Source organism: Acipenser ruthenus, chromosome 16, assembly GCF_902713425.1.
Source record: "Acipenser ruthenus chromosome 16, fAciRut3.2 maternal haplotype, whole genome shotgun sequence".
Classification (NCBI taxonomy): domain Eukaryota; kingdom Metazoa; phylum Chordata; class Actinopteri; order Acipenseriformes; family Acipenseridae; genus Acipenser; species Acipenser ruthenus.
The window spans coordinates 31,320,115-31,338,122 of NC_081204.1; the positions used below are offsets into that span (position 1 = coordinate 31,320,115).

At 40.6% G+C, this 18,008-nt stretch overlaps 1 protein-coding gene across 1 annotated transcript; it reads right to left on the reverse strand.

Moving 5' to 3' along the window:
* Positions 1–201: 201 nt before the first annotated feature.
* LOC117411833 (transmembrane 9 superfamily member 2-like) lies at positions 202–17,517 on the reverse strand. Its single transcript, XM_034019625.3, has 17 exons — positions 17,136–17,517; positions 14,293–14,360; positions 14,003–14,096; positions 13,531–13,658; positions 13,071–13,200; positions 12,585–12,712; positions 11,851–11,965; positions 11,670–11,749; positions 11,020–11,125; positions 10,291–10,423; positions 9,759–9,878; positions 9,528–9,585; positions 8,912–9,071; positions 8,419–8,570; positions 8,183–8,294; positions 7,554–7,725; positions 202–1,066 (listed from the first exon to the last, which is right to left on the reverse strand). Exons 1-17 carry the CDS (start codon positions 17,274–17,276, stop codon positions 999–1,001), a joined length of 1,965 nt encoding a protein of 654 aa, XP_033875516.1. The 5' UTR covers positions 17,277–17,517; the 3' UTR covers positions 202–998.
* Between the last annotated feature and the right edge of the window lie 491 nt (positions 17,518–18,008).

An 18,008-nucleotide genomic window follows, 5' to 3' on the forward strand; every position in this document is an offset into this window, starting at 1 on the left:
TTGAAAAGATGCTTTCGTTTGAAATGCAGGGGAGATCGAGTGGGGGGGGGGGGGGAAGGTGCGTGTCCCAGTGGGGCAGGAGTAATGGAACTAATAAAGTGGTGTGGCTGTTCAGGATTTCTGCAAGCAGCATCCATGAAAACACACAGCTTTGTGTTCAAGTTTGTAACAATTTTTTTTAAAATAAAAAAAGCACAACAATTTTGGTAAAAGGGCACTGGCATTTTAAAGAAATAAAAAAAGGTTATTAAAGTATACAGGGTATTATGTACACGTATTTATCAATTGCTTATTGGATAGACAAAAAAAAAATGTATATATAAAAAGAACACACAGCAAAGGAAAAAAAAAAAAAAAACTAAAATCAAGTCATTCACAGAGCAGTTGACATAATTTTCCTTGGAATAAAGGGAGATATTTAATAAAAAGGCCAAAGTAGACTAAAGTCCGATTCTCAATTGCCCACCACGCGCAGATAAACTTCATAATGGCTAGGGTCAGACACCAATAGAGTGTACAGTGCATGCATTTAGATACCTGGTACTCATTAAAACATCTGTTGCAACTGAGTCTGACAGATAACCAAGTAAAGGCTGTAGTTGTGACAAGCTTTTCAGTTATTCTGCAAGAAGAAAAGAAAGATCTATGTCTCAATGATTTAAAAAAGCTGCTTCAATTTAAAATGGATACATTTACCCCCCTCCCCAAACATGGAATCTTTGGAGTAAAATACAATCAGCCGACACAATGCTTCAGAAAAAACCCCAAAAACACACACAAAACAATAGTAATAAAAACAACAGAATATCGTTTTAGACTTTCGCCAAACAAACAAGTGACAAAAGTATATCTTTAAATCTTAAATATGTCATGTTTTCATACAGTCTTACAAACTTCTGCTATTTATACCAGTTACTGAAAAACAAAAGTGTGCATTGGATTTACCCCCTGCAAAGTAAACCCAGGACCAATGCAAGGCTGTCCGGGACAATGCAGTTTCAGTCCACCTTGACCACACTGTAGATCTTGTTTACAAACCAGAAGCATGCGAAAAACCCAATCGTGCCTGAAAATAAAAAAACAAGAGAGAGAATACAAAACAATTACACATGTGAGGTCTGTAGGGAAGCAACACAACCCTAATCTAAATAAAGCTAGGTTTGATAAGGTAGTACAAGATTAGTGCCAGCCAACATATTAGCAATCGCTCCATACGTGGAATAAGCTCTTACAGAAATGCCTGTAGATTTATCTATAGAGGTTCTAAAATGCAATACTCTTCATGTGGTCAAAAATTGTGAATACAGTAAATTCATAAAAGAAACAAAAAGCACTACCGGCCAAATGTTTTATCATGCCAGCATCAAGGTTAAGAACTACAGGCAAGTCTCCTGAATAAACTCGCTATGCACACATTTATACAGGCGGATGAAGGCTTCTCCGACTGGGAAAAACTGGAAGGAGAACACGATTCCATTAACATCGAAAGTTAAACGAATGATAAAAAGGTATTAGCCCTTTGTTTACATCACACTTTACAGGCACACAACAGTGTAGAAACACAGCGCATCATTACAATACCACGAACAACTCGGGTAACGGGCAACTGGCAGTAAAGTACAGAAAAAGAAGAAACCTCAGCAGCTGATCGGGGTTACAAATGATTCTACTGGGAGAAAAAAAAAAGGGGGGGGTTAAAATGCCAATTCTCCCATCCAAAACGTGCGGCTATTCAAGCTGAAAGATATCTTTAAACCTCAGGCAGTAATAAAAGGCTCAGATTGCTCGCAGCTTGTTAGCCAGAAAACTGATTACTGGAGAGAAATGGCGAGAGGTCTCAGGAACCGGGGAGAGGTCCTAAACATATCTGAACATCAAGATCATCCTACTTGGAACCGGAACAGAACCCATTCAAACCACAAAGAAATATGTCCCTTAAAACAAAATGAATGGCTGCTCAGAAAGTCCTCGAATTAATTAATTTTCCGGTACTTCAGTGCTGAGCCAGGAGGCCTTGCGCTGGAAAACAAAGAAGAGCACGAGTAGGTATTCTCTGTACTAACTGCCAGGTAAGTGTATGCCCAGAGAACACACTTCACATGCTACCATACTGACTCAGAAAACACTAATATGCACTTTGTTTAATTCTGTAAAATATACATGTCTGTCTACAAAGTAAATGGTAAAAACAAAGCCGATATGTAGATGTATTGAGGATGCACGGTATTTATATTGTAGATGTATTGAGGATGCACGGTATTTATATTGTAGATGTATTGAGGATGCACGGTATTTATATTGTAGATGTATTGAGGATGCACGGTATTTATATTGTAGATGTATTGAGGATGCACGGTATTTATATTGTAGATGTATTGAGGATGCACGGTATTTATATTGTAGATGTATTGAGGGTGTATGTATTTATATTGTAGATGTACCGAGGGTGTATGTATTTATATTGTAGATGTATTGAGGAGATATGTATTTATATTGTAGATAATTGAGTAGGTATGTATTTATATTGTAGATGTATTGAGGATGCATGTATTTATATATTTGTATGGTACTTTCCAATATTACATTACTTCAGGGAGTTGTATTTTTCTGCAATTAATCAAAAGCAAGACTTTCAATGTCCCTCCTTTTGTTTAAATATGTTTTGCAGTTTCTTTTGTCGTTTCGTGTGCACGGTTGTAACTCCTGCAGGTCGTCATGAGGGCGGATTAAAAGCACAAGCAACATGCAGTCAGCCTGTTTATACGTTTAGAAAGTTCTTTAAAAAGAACAATCGTCTCAGCACAACTAAAACTATCGCATCTTTCAATTAAGAAATGCGTCTCGTAACCCGTCAATCTAAACACTCGTCTTGGGTTCCCGAGTGAAGCTATGGAGAAACTACCATCAAAGCAGCCAAGAGCCTCTGCCATGGTTGTCTTCTAAATAAAAATGGCTTATGTCAGAAAAAACCAGACCCCCAGCTGGAAAGCCTTCGTCTGGACTCGGTGCACAGGGGAAGGTTTTTCAGTGAACGCTGCAAACGTCTCTGTAACGCACACATCCCACATCCCTGGTTGTTATCCATCTTCGTGTTTCAAGTGCTAGCCTGGAGACGTTGCCATAACAGCAGTAATAGGGGCTCCTGATGAATCTATTATAATTCATGGCAACAAAAAATGCCTGTTGTTGAAATGTTTTTGAAGCATGGGAGGGAACTGCTTCGAATGAGACCCTTTCAAGTCGTCTTCTTTTAATGGTATCATTAAGGTTGTACACGATTACACGGAGGCTTTTCTGAGATCCCCCACTGCCAATCCTGCCTAACCTCTTTCTCCCTCAAAATGATCTTCAATCATTCCTTTTTATTAAATTATTCTAATGTGAGAAGATTGAAGACCATGTTTTTTCAGTAATCAAGAGAGTAAAAAAATAGCCTGGTTATACTAGGTAAACGGGGAAAGCAGCATTGATTCCCTCAAAAAGGGCTATTTGAAGATCTTTTTATATTTTGTTCTTGTTTTTCTTACGCATTTACTTTAAAATGCTGTCCGCACACAGAATATATAGATCATCTCTTGGTATCGTTCTCTATAAAAATACAATTCACTGTGTTCTTTATATGCATTTAATGCAGTGGAAAGGTATTTTTTTTTAGATATTCAACAAGCCTTTTATATTGCTTTGATGTGCTTTTGCGTACTTGCAAATAAATCCATACATTAAAATAGGCATCATTAAGGGCTCATTGAATCATGCAGATAACGTGGTGCAGATAATATTTTTACAGCGGTGGTAAAGGGAATAATTTAAATTCGACTGCGGACGATTCCTGCTCTTTTAAAGCTCTGGTACCTCCAGATAAGGCTGTTTTGCACACTGTACAGCCGAGATGGATTCAGAGGAACACAGAGCTTATTGTCTAAGAAGAAAAAAAAAAAAAAAAAAACCTCCACAGCTGTGGTGACTCAGCTGCTACAAACACATTCTGCAGTTACTAAAAATACATACTTGTATACAATCAGTTTTCATTGAGCTCCGAGTAAACCGGTTTCCATGTTCACCACATTTGAAAATATGCTGGTATTTTCAGCTGAGCACACAAGAGAAGGCAAACCTGGCAAACAGTGACAAGCAGCAGGACAGGAACGGCTGGAAATCTGCAGGCGTGTATAAAACACCTGACGGGATCACATTCCATTAAAACATTGTGGATTTCTTTAATACTTTAATACCATGAAGTATACCGTGATTTATCTGTTGAATAAAACCTTTTTTTTTTCTTGGATTTACCTTATAGCCATCAGGTGGAACGGGACACCACAGACGCACTTAGTGTGGGTACTGTAGGGCAGGATGGAATACTGGGCATGCTTTATGAGCAAGTCAGTTATTGAACATACTGGACTTCACACACACACACAGAGAGACAGCGAGAGAGAGACACACACAGACACACACCCACACAGAGAGAGCAAGAGAGAGAGAGAGACACACAGACACAAACCCACACACACACACACACACACACACACACAGAGAGCGAGAGAGAGACACACACACACACACACAGAGAGCGAGAGAGAGACACACACACACACACACACACACACAGAGAGCGAGAGAGGAGACACACAGACACACATACACACACACAGAGAGCGAGAGAGAGAGACACACACACCCACAGCGAGAAAGAGACACAGACACACACCCACACACACACACACACACAGAGAGCGAGACACAGACACACACCCACACACACACAGAGAGAGAGAGACAGACCCACACCCACAGAGAGAGAGAGACACACACACACACACACACACACACACACAGAGACACAGACACACACACAGAGAGAGAGAGCGAGAGAGAGACACACAGACCCACACCCACAGAGACACACATGCACAGAGAGAGATACAGAGAGACACAGACAGACAGACAGACAGACAGACAGACAGAGAGTATACCTGTAGCCAGACTGCAGCAGTGCTTTTGCCATATAAAACGTTATTCAGACAGAAAGCACTGGGCACTATTTTCATGGCATTATTATTATTATTATTCCTAAAAATGTGGTTTCCCTTCTGTCTACCAAGAGAAGGTTTTACAGCAACACACTCAGCTACGCAACTCCTAAAAATAGACTAAAAAAACTACTCCAGGCACGGCACTGATAAGGGGAGCAGAGGCGTTCTTTGTGTTAAAATGCGACATCATGTACCTTGCTTGAGCTCTGCAGGTAATCCTAATTTCAATCACAGAGCGTAGTCAGGGGCTGCGATCCCCCTCTATACACCCCCCTCCCTCCCCCCCCCCCCCATCGCTCCTGAAATTAAAATGGCCTCCTTGGAAAGGGATTCTAATTTACATTTCAACACACATACACTAAAGTGATTATTTATATATTCCTCGCCTAAAAAAAAAGCTAGTGTAGATTCTGTTTACTTATATATGTGTACTTGCTAATACTGAGGAAGTATTTGCCTTTGAAGCTCTAACAATAATGAGAAGACTCTGGGGTTTCTCCCACCCAAAAGGACGCTGGCTTTCCATTTCATTACCACTCGTTAGGATGCTGACAGCCTCTCTGCTTGTAAACCCACGGCTCATTAGTTTATCAGCTCTGTCAATATTGGCATGGTTCTCATGTGCATGGCACCTTGCAATAAAAAAAAAAAAAAATAGCAATGAGGAAATTGAATTAACTGGGTTAACCACAAATCACACCTTCTCTAGAATCACATATACAGCCTTCAGACTAAAATGTGTCAACATTTCCATTGCGATTCTGTATGAGTATGTGCCGGCAAACCTGCGTTTTTATTCTTGTTCATTTGACTTTATATTCTGCATTTGTCTGACACAACACGGAAGGAAACGGTGCAACAAGAAACGTTACACATAAATACTCAAGCACAGGGTCTGCCTGCGATCAGAAATGAGCCCAGAATATCCTGTCTGTCTCACAGTCCGCAGCTCTGGAGAAACGCCAAATATATTTGCCCACAAGACAAAGCGCGGATGAGTGTTTTCAGGTCGACAGATCCGAAGAGCGAAGGAGCCTGCAGTCTGAGCTGCCTGGTCGTCCGCTCTGCTGGAGAGGGAGGTCCCTTAACTCCCAGAGAAAGCCGTTCAGCATCCCAGGTGTTACAGCTGTTCAAGACCGCAGTCACCCACCAGGGGGAGCTGCCACTCAACAGCGTGCCCAGGGAGGCAGGGCTGAAAAATCAACACTGACAATATCTTAACAGCAGCAGTAGCGGAGATCCAGTCAAACAGATGTCTTAATCCTGAAATCGCAAAACCAAGCACATCTCCTCTCCCTGTGCTACACAAGGGGGTTCACCATAAAACAGGACATAACCCATTGAACTTGACATCAAACCAAGATCCTTGTCTTGACAGCAGACTACACAGCATGATCTAGTTTTGATCCACTTCACAGGAAGTTCTTGAGAGCAGGAGCCGGAGTCAGGCTCACAGGCATCATTTTCTATTAATAAAAGGGGTATTTCAGTCTGTATCAGACATGGGGAAAATATCAGAAAAGGAACCGTCCTGGTTTCTTGCTGAGAATTGTATAGAAATGTACTATTCCTAAAACCCTATCTGTGTGATGGGTAAGAAGTGATCCAGCACGTGAACCCTAATCCATAGTGGTTATAATGCTATCGGTTGCAAAGGGAGTTGAGTAACGTTATGGCAGAAACACCCAAGAGAACGTGCATTATTATTTATGAAAGACGCACCTCAAGTACAATGAACTCGTACAGTAGTAGAAAATCATGGGGCTTTTACTGGTTTCAACGTTTGAGAACGTGTAACCATCAGTTTCTTTACTGGCTGGTGGGTAACCTGGTATTTATAACTGTTGATTCACTTTTCCATATATCATTTGTTCTTTAAAAACAGGCGAGTATTGTGATTGTTAACAAAATAAAACCCAACTACAAAAAAAATGTAAAATAATAAAATTAAAAGACAAATCGATATTTTGAACCAAGGATCTCCTGTTGCCCATCAGGTGTACCTTTTTAAACAGTTAAACCTGTCCGCGTTCTTCTGTTGTTCGTGGGTTCAATCCCCGGTGGGGGACACTGCTGCTGTACCCTTGAGCAAGGTACTTTACCTAGATTGCTCCAGTAAAAAACCCAGCTGTATAAATGGGTAATTGTATGTAAAAATAATGTGATATCTTGTAACAATTCTAAGTCGCCCTGGATAAGGGCGTCAGCTAAGAGATAAATAATAATAAAAATAATAATAATAATAATAATAATAATAATAATAATAATAATAATAATAAAAATAAATCACACCCCAGAAATATGCCAGCAACAACATCTCTGAAACTGCCAAACCAGTTACGTTTATTTAACTAAACCCACACGGAGAGGAGATCACAGTGTTCCCGAAAGCCAGTAAAATCCTAGTAAACCGTATGCGTGTTGATCAGCAGCATTACTGGTACATCCTTCTTTGTGTCTATAATCTAAAGAGGACCAGTATGTTACTGCTCTTTGCAGACTATTGAAGGATCTTACCTGTAAAGAGGAAGAATATAAGGACCATGATCATGGTGTATCCGAAGTATAAGATAGTGCTGGCCGCCCCTGTGATCTGTAGCTTGGAGAAGAAGTAATGGACTGCATAAACAAAGAGGTAAACAGCTGTGAAGCCGCTGGTTAGGAATGACCTCCACCACCAGTGATAGTCCTGAAAATGAAAAACAAAAAAGGGCAGTTTTATTAGCAGATAAAACTAGCTACGTGCACATTAGACATACATATCTAAAGACGTACTATACTATTCACACGTACCCCTGCCCGGTTTCCCCGTTTAAAGTCAACATGCACAGTCAAGGTGAACCGATTTTACTGCGATGTAAAAGTTAAGTCATGCATGCAAAGCTGTCATTCGCAAGCAAGAACGTCCGTATGTTTCCTGTAAGCAGTTTGAAATAGGCACCGACTCGCCGAGCAGTGCTTTCCTCCCCCCCCCCTCCCCCCTCCCCCCTCCCCCTCCCCCCTCCCCATTGCTAAATGGGATACACACGCGTTGAGTGCTACTTCATTATTGCTGCAATCAGCATTTTGTGGGTTGAGGGAGGGGGTGACTCTGAAGGTTTTCTTCTTGGTAAAATGTATAAATGAATCGTCAGTTTTAAAATTACCTCTGCACAGAGGTGGAAGTAGCACAACAGGATAGTAGCCTCCGAGCAGGTGATGAGGAGAATTAGAAATACCAGAAAGAGGAATCCAAACATGTAGTACATTTGGTGGGACCTGCAAGAAAGAAAGAAAATAAAAACGCCATTTAGCCAGTCACCCACAATTCAGCCCCTGTAGTTATGTCAATTATCATATTGATGATGATGATGATAAATACTAATAACAAAACAATACTTACCAGATGCTGTTCAGAATGAAGAACAGCTGAATAAAAATGCACCCGAAGGGTAGTATGCCACCCATTACGATGCCAGGCAGCGGCTTGGTGAAAAACGACTGCTCTGGAATCTGACGAGGAATCTGGTTTGTCCGCACTGGGTGTTCAATGGACTAAGTAAATAAATACATACATACACATTTTTAAAAAAGCAGGTTTACATACACGTATTACACTGTGATATTAAGCAAGAGCAGGGGCGGCCAAAGTTGGCAGTCCTTGTCTTTGATCCAATCCAGTTCTAAATCATCACATTTGATAATTTGAAAAAATTACTCCTTCAAGTCCCTAAAGTACTTAACTGTACCTGTTAAACCTACGGAGGAATCACCGTGTTTTCCTCGTCAGAAAAAAACACAAATAAATTGTTCAAATATCTTAGTCTGTTTCATAAAATGAAGGTTTTAAACAAGTGTGTAGACAACACACGTGATTTAAGCTTCGCAGTACTTACTCTTTTTTTAAATCCAAAGTAAGCCCCCAAAAAGGTGAGTGGCACCGAGATGCCAAACCACATGGCCAGAACCGCCACCAGCGTGCCGAAGGGGATGGCGGCCGAAGAGCCTTTCACCCAGAGAATCAGGTTCATGATGAAGAAATCAGAAAACACAACCCTGCCAGTGCATCAAAAGGAAAGGAGCGTCACTTCTGTTACAAGGAGAACAGACTGCAGAGAACTTCCAATTCATTAGATAGCTCAGCATTGGAGGACTTGGAATTTCTGCATTATTAAAATCAAGGCAAGACTACTGAACAAATGAAAGTTCTTCAAAATGCAAGCAATTACACACAGGTGTCAAACTCGGGTTACGGTAGACTATTCCAATTGATTCTGTTTTTCCAATCGGCCCTAGATGTGCATCTTAAGTAGCACCCCCAATAACAAGATTCAAAGATTCCCAAAACATTCAAGTCAGAGAGTTCAGTCTGCAGGACAGTAATCATTCAGTGCACCTTCCTGTCAATAAAGACCTATACAGGAACGGCAGATGAGGAAGTCTGACACCCTCCCCCACCCCCCCCGACACTGAGCAGAGAAGGGGGACTGACAATGTGCCACAGTTACTCACCCAGGACACAAGAGCGCTGTCAGCAGAACATTGGTCTTCCATTTTTCACCTCCAAACGCTGAGGAAAATAAGAAGAAAAACAAATGATCACATTGGTGATCATCCACCATGCATGACAAGTATGCATCTGCTTGCAAGACTAAGCCATTTTTAAATGTCTGATCAGACAAGCCTTAAATCCCCCTCACGGTATAGTCTGTCGTAAGCTTCAGCTCTGTTTAACGCACTTACTTTTATACATGCGAGCGGACACGTATCCTGCTGGCGTCCCCAGTAAAACCCACAGCACCACTGAACACGTCATCAGAGCACCCCGGTTTGCAGGAGACAGGAAACCAAGACAGGCCAAGACTGGGTGGAAATGAAAAAACAATATATATTTCAGTTCAAATGTATTATTATTTTACAAGCAGAATTATAGATTATATTAATTATATTGTATTATTTAAACAAGAGATAGTAATACCGGGCTCAGTGTTTATCAAGAGACAATGGAGATATTAATAACATTCAGGATAACTGAAGTTAATGAAGTTATTGACGGGGTGAGGGGACAATTTCACTCTCCAGGTGAAATGACCCCAAAAAAATGCAAGACTACCTTAAAAGAAGGGCTTGCAAACAGGGATCTCTTTAACCTTACCTAACACCAGGATATTTGTACCTTTCAAAAACTGCCCATTTTACACCGATATAACGAGTGGACGTGCGCAGTGGAAGGTACAACGGCTTTAAAGGCAGTGTGTCTTTGCAGTGCACTCACACAGTGTAATGAAGGTCATTATGAAGATCTGGGTGCCTTGGCCGAGGAAGACAGACAGCAGCATGCCCTTTCTGGGGGGCCTGAAGATGTCTCCGTGCACCTGCTTCCACCCAGACTCCTCCTGAGCCTCCTCCTGTAGGGAGCAAGAACAGCAACACTCAGCTCTGTTAGGGAGTACCCACACAACAAGACCCGACAGAGATTGAGCTCCTTACAATGAAGGTCTGGTTTGGTACATTACAGGATAACCACGAAGAATAAACACTGCACTCCAGTATACAAAGCTGACGCACAGTCTAGCACATGCGCTGCCACCATTTGACTGTTGTGTTCTGTGGATGCAAATGTGTTGCATTTAAATATTTACAGCACACCAATGTTTGTGCAAGCCCATTGAAATAGTCATTGAAGGCACAGCCCCATGGGTTGTCTCAGGGAAGCACAACGCTCCGCTTGCTGTTTTCCAACAGACCGAAGCCGGCTGTCTCTAATAAGCTCAAGATCAGGCCCACTATAGTGAACGTGCACAACTTCAGTTACTTCTGCCAGCTAGACTTGGTATTGAAGGGTTAGCAAACTTCACTTTGACGAGCCTGGAAAATCAGCCTGGAAAGGTATTTGTTGGTCCTATGAACTTCGACAGGTTAGCAAAAACACAATCATGCGCGCGTGTCTGGCGAGCAGTGATCTTCCACCCTGCGTGCACATGCTGCTGCAAGACTACAGTACCTGATCAACCTGGTTGTACCTGGCGATGTCCTTATGCAGAGTTCGCAGCATGATCATTGCCACCATGCCAGACAGGAACAGCACAATAACCAAGGAGTTCATTATACTGTGAAGAAGTATGAGAATGCAAAAAATGAACAGGGAGCACACACACACACACATATAGAATATATTACATAATAAAAGTACCGAGACACAGCAGGCAGATCTATTCGTCCATGCAAAGTAGGTTTAGAAACTAGCCCTGCACCCACCACTGGGTTTGAGTAATAAATCCCCTAACAGGGGCCTGATTGCTCTAACTCCCATCTCCTGATCATTTCAATAGTATACTTCCTTCAGGGGACTTAATGAAGGACTAGAGTGAGCTTCTAAAAATACAAAAAGTTAAACAAAAAATGTGGACGAGCCGTAACAGCCCTCAATAATCAGCTGAAAACGTGAGCACACCCATACACAGTGCAAATGTAGACGCTCACTATATCTCTGCATCAATAATGCATTCCCTTCAGTCCTGCTGTTTTTATTTCTGCATGCGTAGAAAACCCACGAGTGAAAACACAAGCCATGCCCGCATACAAGGGGAAACGGGATAAGAAAAGAGAAAGAAATGCCCATGTTACTTTCAGTAATAATTGCGAAGTTCGTACCTAAACCACTGAATATTGGTGTGTGGCATGGATTCAAGAATGTAGTCCCACCGGGAGGCCCACTTGATATGATTGTCTTTCTATAAATGAGAGAAACATCAGCTGCTTTCAGGAATGCTGAGATTGAGCAAAGTGTCCAGGTTTAATAACAACACATTTTAAAACATGGTGGCACACTTACAACATAGTGAACAGAGTAGGTGTAGACGAAATCCAATTTGCCATTAAAGTCACTAGAAACCTCCATTGCAGGACTAGATTCACAATTCAGATTCTTTTCATCAGTGTTCTTGTAACTAGAGATGAAGGGGGAAAAGGATGTACTGTCAGTGCATGGCACACACACACACATTATATATTCAAGCAGAACTGAGGAGAGTTTGTTTTTATTATTATTATTGGTTGCTTCAATGTGAGGTTGTTATTCATTAACAGCACACATCAAACCCCTTTTAGTCTTTGTTGCATGTAAATCATAACAGAATTTATACTCTGTCTAACATGCCCTTAATAAATACATGAACACATATATAAATAAATAAAGTATACTTCTACATTTTTAATTATTAAGCTTGTACGTCTTCATCGGTGTAAAATTAAAACATAAAAGCCAAGCTGCCCTTAATTACTCTATTACAGCTGATGCATTGCGAGAAGAACACAAGCTGTACTTACGTAACCTGATCGATTTCATTTAGACGTAACTTTTGCGGTTAACAAAATTAGAGTAAGTTATCACAGTTAAAAGAATGCTCCAAAAAAAATTACATAGTAGCCTGTCTTCTAATGAGGACAATGGCACTTAATGGGTTAATACAATGCACTACAATCATGTGATATTTCCCCTGCCTGGCAATAAGCAATAATGCATGGTTTTCAACTGACATGCCTGCTCAGCCTTCCCCATTAAATTACCTCTTTGGTTCCAGCTTCGCAGCCACCAGCCGTGCTCCTTCCCAGCCCTCCCCCTCCCCGCTGTGGTACGTAATGGTGATGTCCACGTGATTGAAGAGGTAGAAGGTGTTCTTCTTATTGAACTCGGACTGCAAACAAACAAGACAAAACTCTGGCTTTTTTTTTTTTTTTTTTGCAACAACACCTGCCCAGAAAAGCACGACTGCTCCAACTGTAAAGCACAATGTGCAGAGACCAAGGCTTTATAAAACATCTACAAAACTCACAATGGTATGTCTCTAACACTTTGGGTGTGACCAGTAGTCGCTACTGCTTACTTTAGTTTTGTTCACCCTTTAATTGGTGGTGCTGCTGCTAACTGGTCTGACAACTTAAACTGTTTTTTGTCTATGTGGAATGTGTTAGCAAACCTATATTTATGTATAGACTTATTATGCATAGTTTTGACCACAAGATCAAGATAGCAAGCTGAGCAAAAAGACTCACGTTAATAACGCAGGCATCTTGGGGTCGCCCATCCCGAGTCACGTAGCACCCAATGGGGAACCCGGGATTGCAATACTTTTGCCCGTCTTCAACATCGTAACACCAAGTGACCGGCATGTTATCAATGATCCTAATTAAAAACAAGAAGAACAGCTTATTTAATGTTATTTAAACGCGTTCTCCATTTTGTTTACTACATAAAATTATTTGAAGTGTTTTACATCTAGGAAATCAGAATTTGCTTTAAACTGGGCTCACTGTGAAATTAGCAGGTGGGTTTTTTTACAGCCTCACTGTTCCTATTCCTTCAACATGGATTCCAAGGAACAAGAAAGTAAAAAGTATCCTGAAAGCTTGCATTAAACAAATAACCGAAACAATTTGCCAAGCGCACAGAACACACAAAGGCCCCCCCAACAACAGACTGCACATCATTGTAATAATCCACAGCTTTACTCACCAGTGGTGTTGATAATTGAGTTCCATCCCCTTCTTGAGAAAAGCCATCTTAACCTTGTCATCTGCATTGCTGGGATCATACGTTTTTTTGCAAACCAGCTTGCATTTTTCTTCCTTCATAAAATTAAACTGCAATTGTGGGGAAAAACATTAGATATTCACATTGTGTGTATCAGTAAGTGCATGCAGACTCAATTGCATTATATATATATATATATATATATATATATATATATATATATATATATATATATATATATATATATATATATATATATATATACATATATACACACACACACACACACACACCAGAGATTATGCAGTTTTGCATGTATTTGAACATAACAGACAAGGTGGATGTAGTAGCTCTTAATCTCTGGAACTGCACACGTGCACTGTGGTAAATGTTCTGCAGACATGACCCAATATCTTGAAATAAACAATCACTTATTTCATGTTGCATCAGATACCTTGTAAGGTGAAGACTCAATTCTCTCCCCAAACAGCACCTGGCCCAGGTTTTCGGAGGGCCTCCTCTCAGATGCTTCTTGACAGAAGTCGAAACTTTAAAAATACAAATAAAAAGGAACTGCTTGAACACTTCACAAGCTTCACTTTTACCAGGTCTAATAAAGCCTGTGACGATAGCAAGTGAAAAACACTGAACAGCATTGTCTACAGTGCAATTACTCTGAAGTCCACCGTGACAGCATCTGTAGATTTAATAATCCCAACATCAATCCTGAAGTCTTATACTTACGCATCATATTCATAAGGCAACACCGATTCTACAGAGTCCAGTCTGTTCACAAAGAGTTCAAAGACAGACTGAAATTAGAAAAAAAAAAGGAAAACCATCAATAAAAGCTGAAGCTACCAAATCCAGATACTACAACACAAAGAGCTAGGCTTGTCGGGGTAAAGCGGAGGCACGCTTAACTTAATGTGTCAAAATAATACCACTTCCAACTTGTAGAAAATCAGATTGAACCCTTTCAGCCCTGAATTATTTTTGTTGAGCTGAAGAACAGGAACTCCTTTATTATTATTATTATTATTTATTTCTTAGCAGACGCCCTTATCCAGGGCGACTTACAATCGCAAGCAAATACAAATACATTCAAGTGTTACAATATAAGTCATACAATAAGAACAAGAAATACAATAATTCTCAAGTGTGACAAACCACAATTCAATAATACAGCAGATAATAGTGAAAGTTACATCAGGATATGATTAAATAGTGATAGTTACATCAGGATATGATTAAGTACAAAATACTACAGATTAAACACTTGGCAGATTACAATATTCTGAGGTACAGGATTAAATGCAGTAAAATAGGGGGCAGATAAGAGCAAAATAAAGCATATTTAAAATGAAGGGTGATAGTGTCCCAGGATACAACAGAGGAGTTCTACAGGTGCTCTTTGAAGAGGTGAGTCTTAAGGAGGCGCCGGAATGTGGTCAGGGACAGTGTTTTTTATGAAACACACATGAGAACAGGACAATAAAAGATATATATATTTCATACATTTCTACAATGCCTCAGACTTGAGTCCCATGAGGTTCCACCATGATTTACGACGGCACGTGTTAACATACGGTACTAAGGCGGGACCTTGCGTGTAATGTGATCTGCAGTCTTGTGAAAGGACATGCTTTTGTTTGTTTTATTTTGTTTGCTTGCCTTGCCTTGCAGGATGTCTGTTACTGCTTTACTTCCTTCTTCATTTTACCCCGGGAGTGTCTTCAGGGTCACAGCATGTTAGTGACTGAAGTCAGTCAATAGGGGAAGGGGACGATCTCACCCTCTAATACAGAGCCCCATGGGGAGGTTCCACCCCTGAGCCTAATCACACCACTAACATGAGTGAATGGGCTTCTATGTAAATGACCGAGAGCACTTAGAGTTTTGTTCTGGCATCTGATGTGCACCGCACATTTTTGTAAATTACTCTCCATAAGGGATACTTAAGTTTCAAAATCTCAGTATACACACTTCACATGTGGAATACGGTGCGTAGGAGTTCTGGTTTCTGATTAATGTCCCTGGCAGGTATGATGAGCAGAATCTGTGCAAGTCGAAGCCACATTTTCCCAAGTTAGCTGGTACTTTGCGAACGTTTGTCAATCGCTGTGCTGACTGAAATAGTATCTGCAGAAGGTATGAACATAACATCAGCACAAAACAAGCCAGGTTTATTCACCTTGAAATCATAAAAATAAAAGAAAATTGACAGAACTGGGTAGTGCAAGCCATCGGGAGACGCATCAGAAACAACACTGGACATTTCCATCAATGCATTCCATACATGTTTACCAACTAAAGCATCACCATTTTTTGTCAAATAATTAGGATTAAGATTGTCGGCGTTAGGCAGTGTTTTAGCTGATGAACAGACAGTACTGTTGCACAAAGTCACCACTACACACCTCTCTGCAACAAACAGTGTCTGTCCAGCAAAGCACAGCGCTCTGACAAACTCATTCACACAGTCATTCTGCGCTGTCTTTTCATTAAAGCGTGTGTAAAGGCGTGTGTTTTAGTTTAATGTGTCACTTATTTTTCAGTATGTTATTTTATTGTCAGTGCGGACACGTACCTCATCTGACCCACTTCTACTATTTTTGTATAGTTCGAAACATTCATTTTCTTTTGAATATTCATAAACTGATTTATGTTTTCTCCCCATTCCTTATACACTAAAAATATTATATTGTTGTGCAAGTATTTCAATTTAGTTTTTGATCAAGGTAGTAGTTACTATGCCCAGCAATTGCTACAATAATCTGAATTTGATTGGCCAACATAATCAGGTGATCTGTTTGTGACGTGACAGAGAGCCACGTTTAAACGTTATTCGATCCTCTGACGTCTAAACGTATTCTGTATCCTTGGATACAGGGTAGGGCTGCTTATTACAATGTCAGTCAAAATTAAACAGCATTTTAATTTAAAAAAATATTGTGTATTTCCTAGAAAATAGTACCCGGAAAATATTTAATAGACAAATCGGGTATAACTCAGTAAAAACCGGCGTCCAGTTAAAAAAAAAATCGTGTAATTTTTCTGTAAAATTTGTAATAAACCGCAGACGCGGTACACTACAGATACAGTACCCAAATAAATCATTTATGTATTTCACTTTTATTTATTGGATATTATAAAACAGAATTGACTGACTGCTAGTAAGCCCGGAAAACGTATAATAATATATACAGTACCCTAGAGAAAGCGTGATAGTTGAGCCAGTGAAAAACATCCACTTACAAATATTACCAAAAAGTACATTCCAAGTAGTGCCCAAGGTTGCAAATAAACTAATACTTCAAACAAGACAGGTAGGCATGAAGGCATAGGAAAGATCTTATATCGCTCAAGATAGTTTAGTCAAGACACTTCAATGTAAAATATAACTTACCAATCCGACAGCACAGCCTGCAGGTACTAACTAAGGGCCCGTCACTACAACAAAACCGCCTCATAACGTTAAACTGAAAGCATTTTAACTCATTATATAAACACAACTGCACCCTAATTGTAACTAAATTAAAATTAAACACATACGGTATGGTATTAGAAAATAAACTCTTGCTTACCTTGCAGTTTGGGCTCCCTTTACCTTCCTCGCAGAAACTTACAGGAGCCAACCCCGGAAGATAGAAACTGTGGCTGCAAGTCGCTGCTGATAATAATATCGTGCAGACAAATAACAAAAGAGATTGGGGACAGTGCTTCATCCTGCTACAGGTCTACAGAACACACTGCTGTCTTTATATTCACGCGTTCCGCTGCTACAGGGAGCCCAGGCGGCGACTGGTACGGTTGAGCAGGTTGCACTGGGTTCCAGTTTGCACAACCCGTTTTGTAAAGCTGACGTTACTAGAGGAATGGCTGTCACTCCCTCGCAGGCTGCTGGGTAAAAGTAATACAGAGAACGCAAAAAATTCTGGAGCGGCACGTTGTCGTACGTCGTGAAGAAAGTGACAGAACAATGCCTCTCTCTCTTTATGATTCGAGGGTTTCGTTTCATTGTGTCACTACCACCTGCTGGATCGGCGTACTACTAACCACAGTCTCACTGTGCTTTTCGTCTGCCTTCCAGTCTTTTTTTATTTGTTTATTTAGCAGACGCCTTTATCCAAGGCGACTTACAGAGACTAGGGTGTGTGAACTATGCATCAGCTGCAGAGACACTTACAACAACCTCTCACCCGAAAGACGGAGCACAAGGAGGTTAAGTGACTTGCTCAGGGTCACACAATGAGTTAGTGGCTTAGGTGGGATTTGAACCGGGGACCTCCTGATTATAAGCCCTTTTCTTTAACCACTGGACCACACAGCCTCCTTTACCAAGCCGATTATGAGCTCCGCAGTATTCAGTACGTTACAAATGCCTAATAATAATATGACATTAACCCTGTGTTTAGAATCTGCTTACACAGATGCAGAATCTCACATTTAAGCACTGA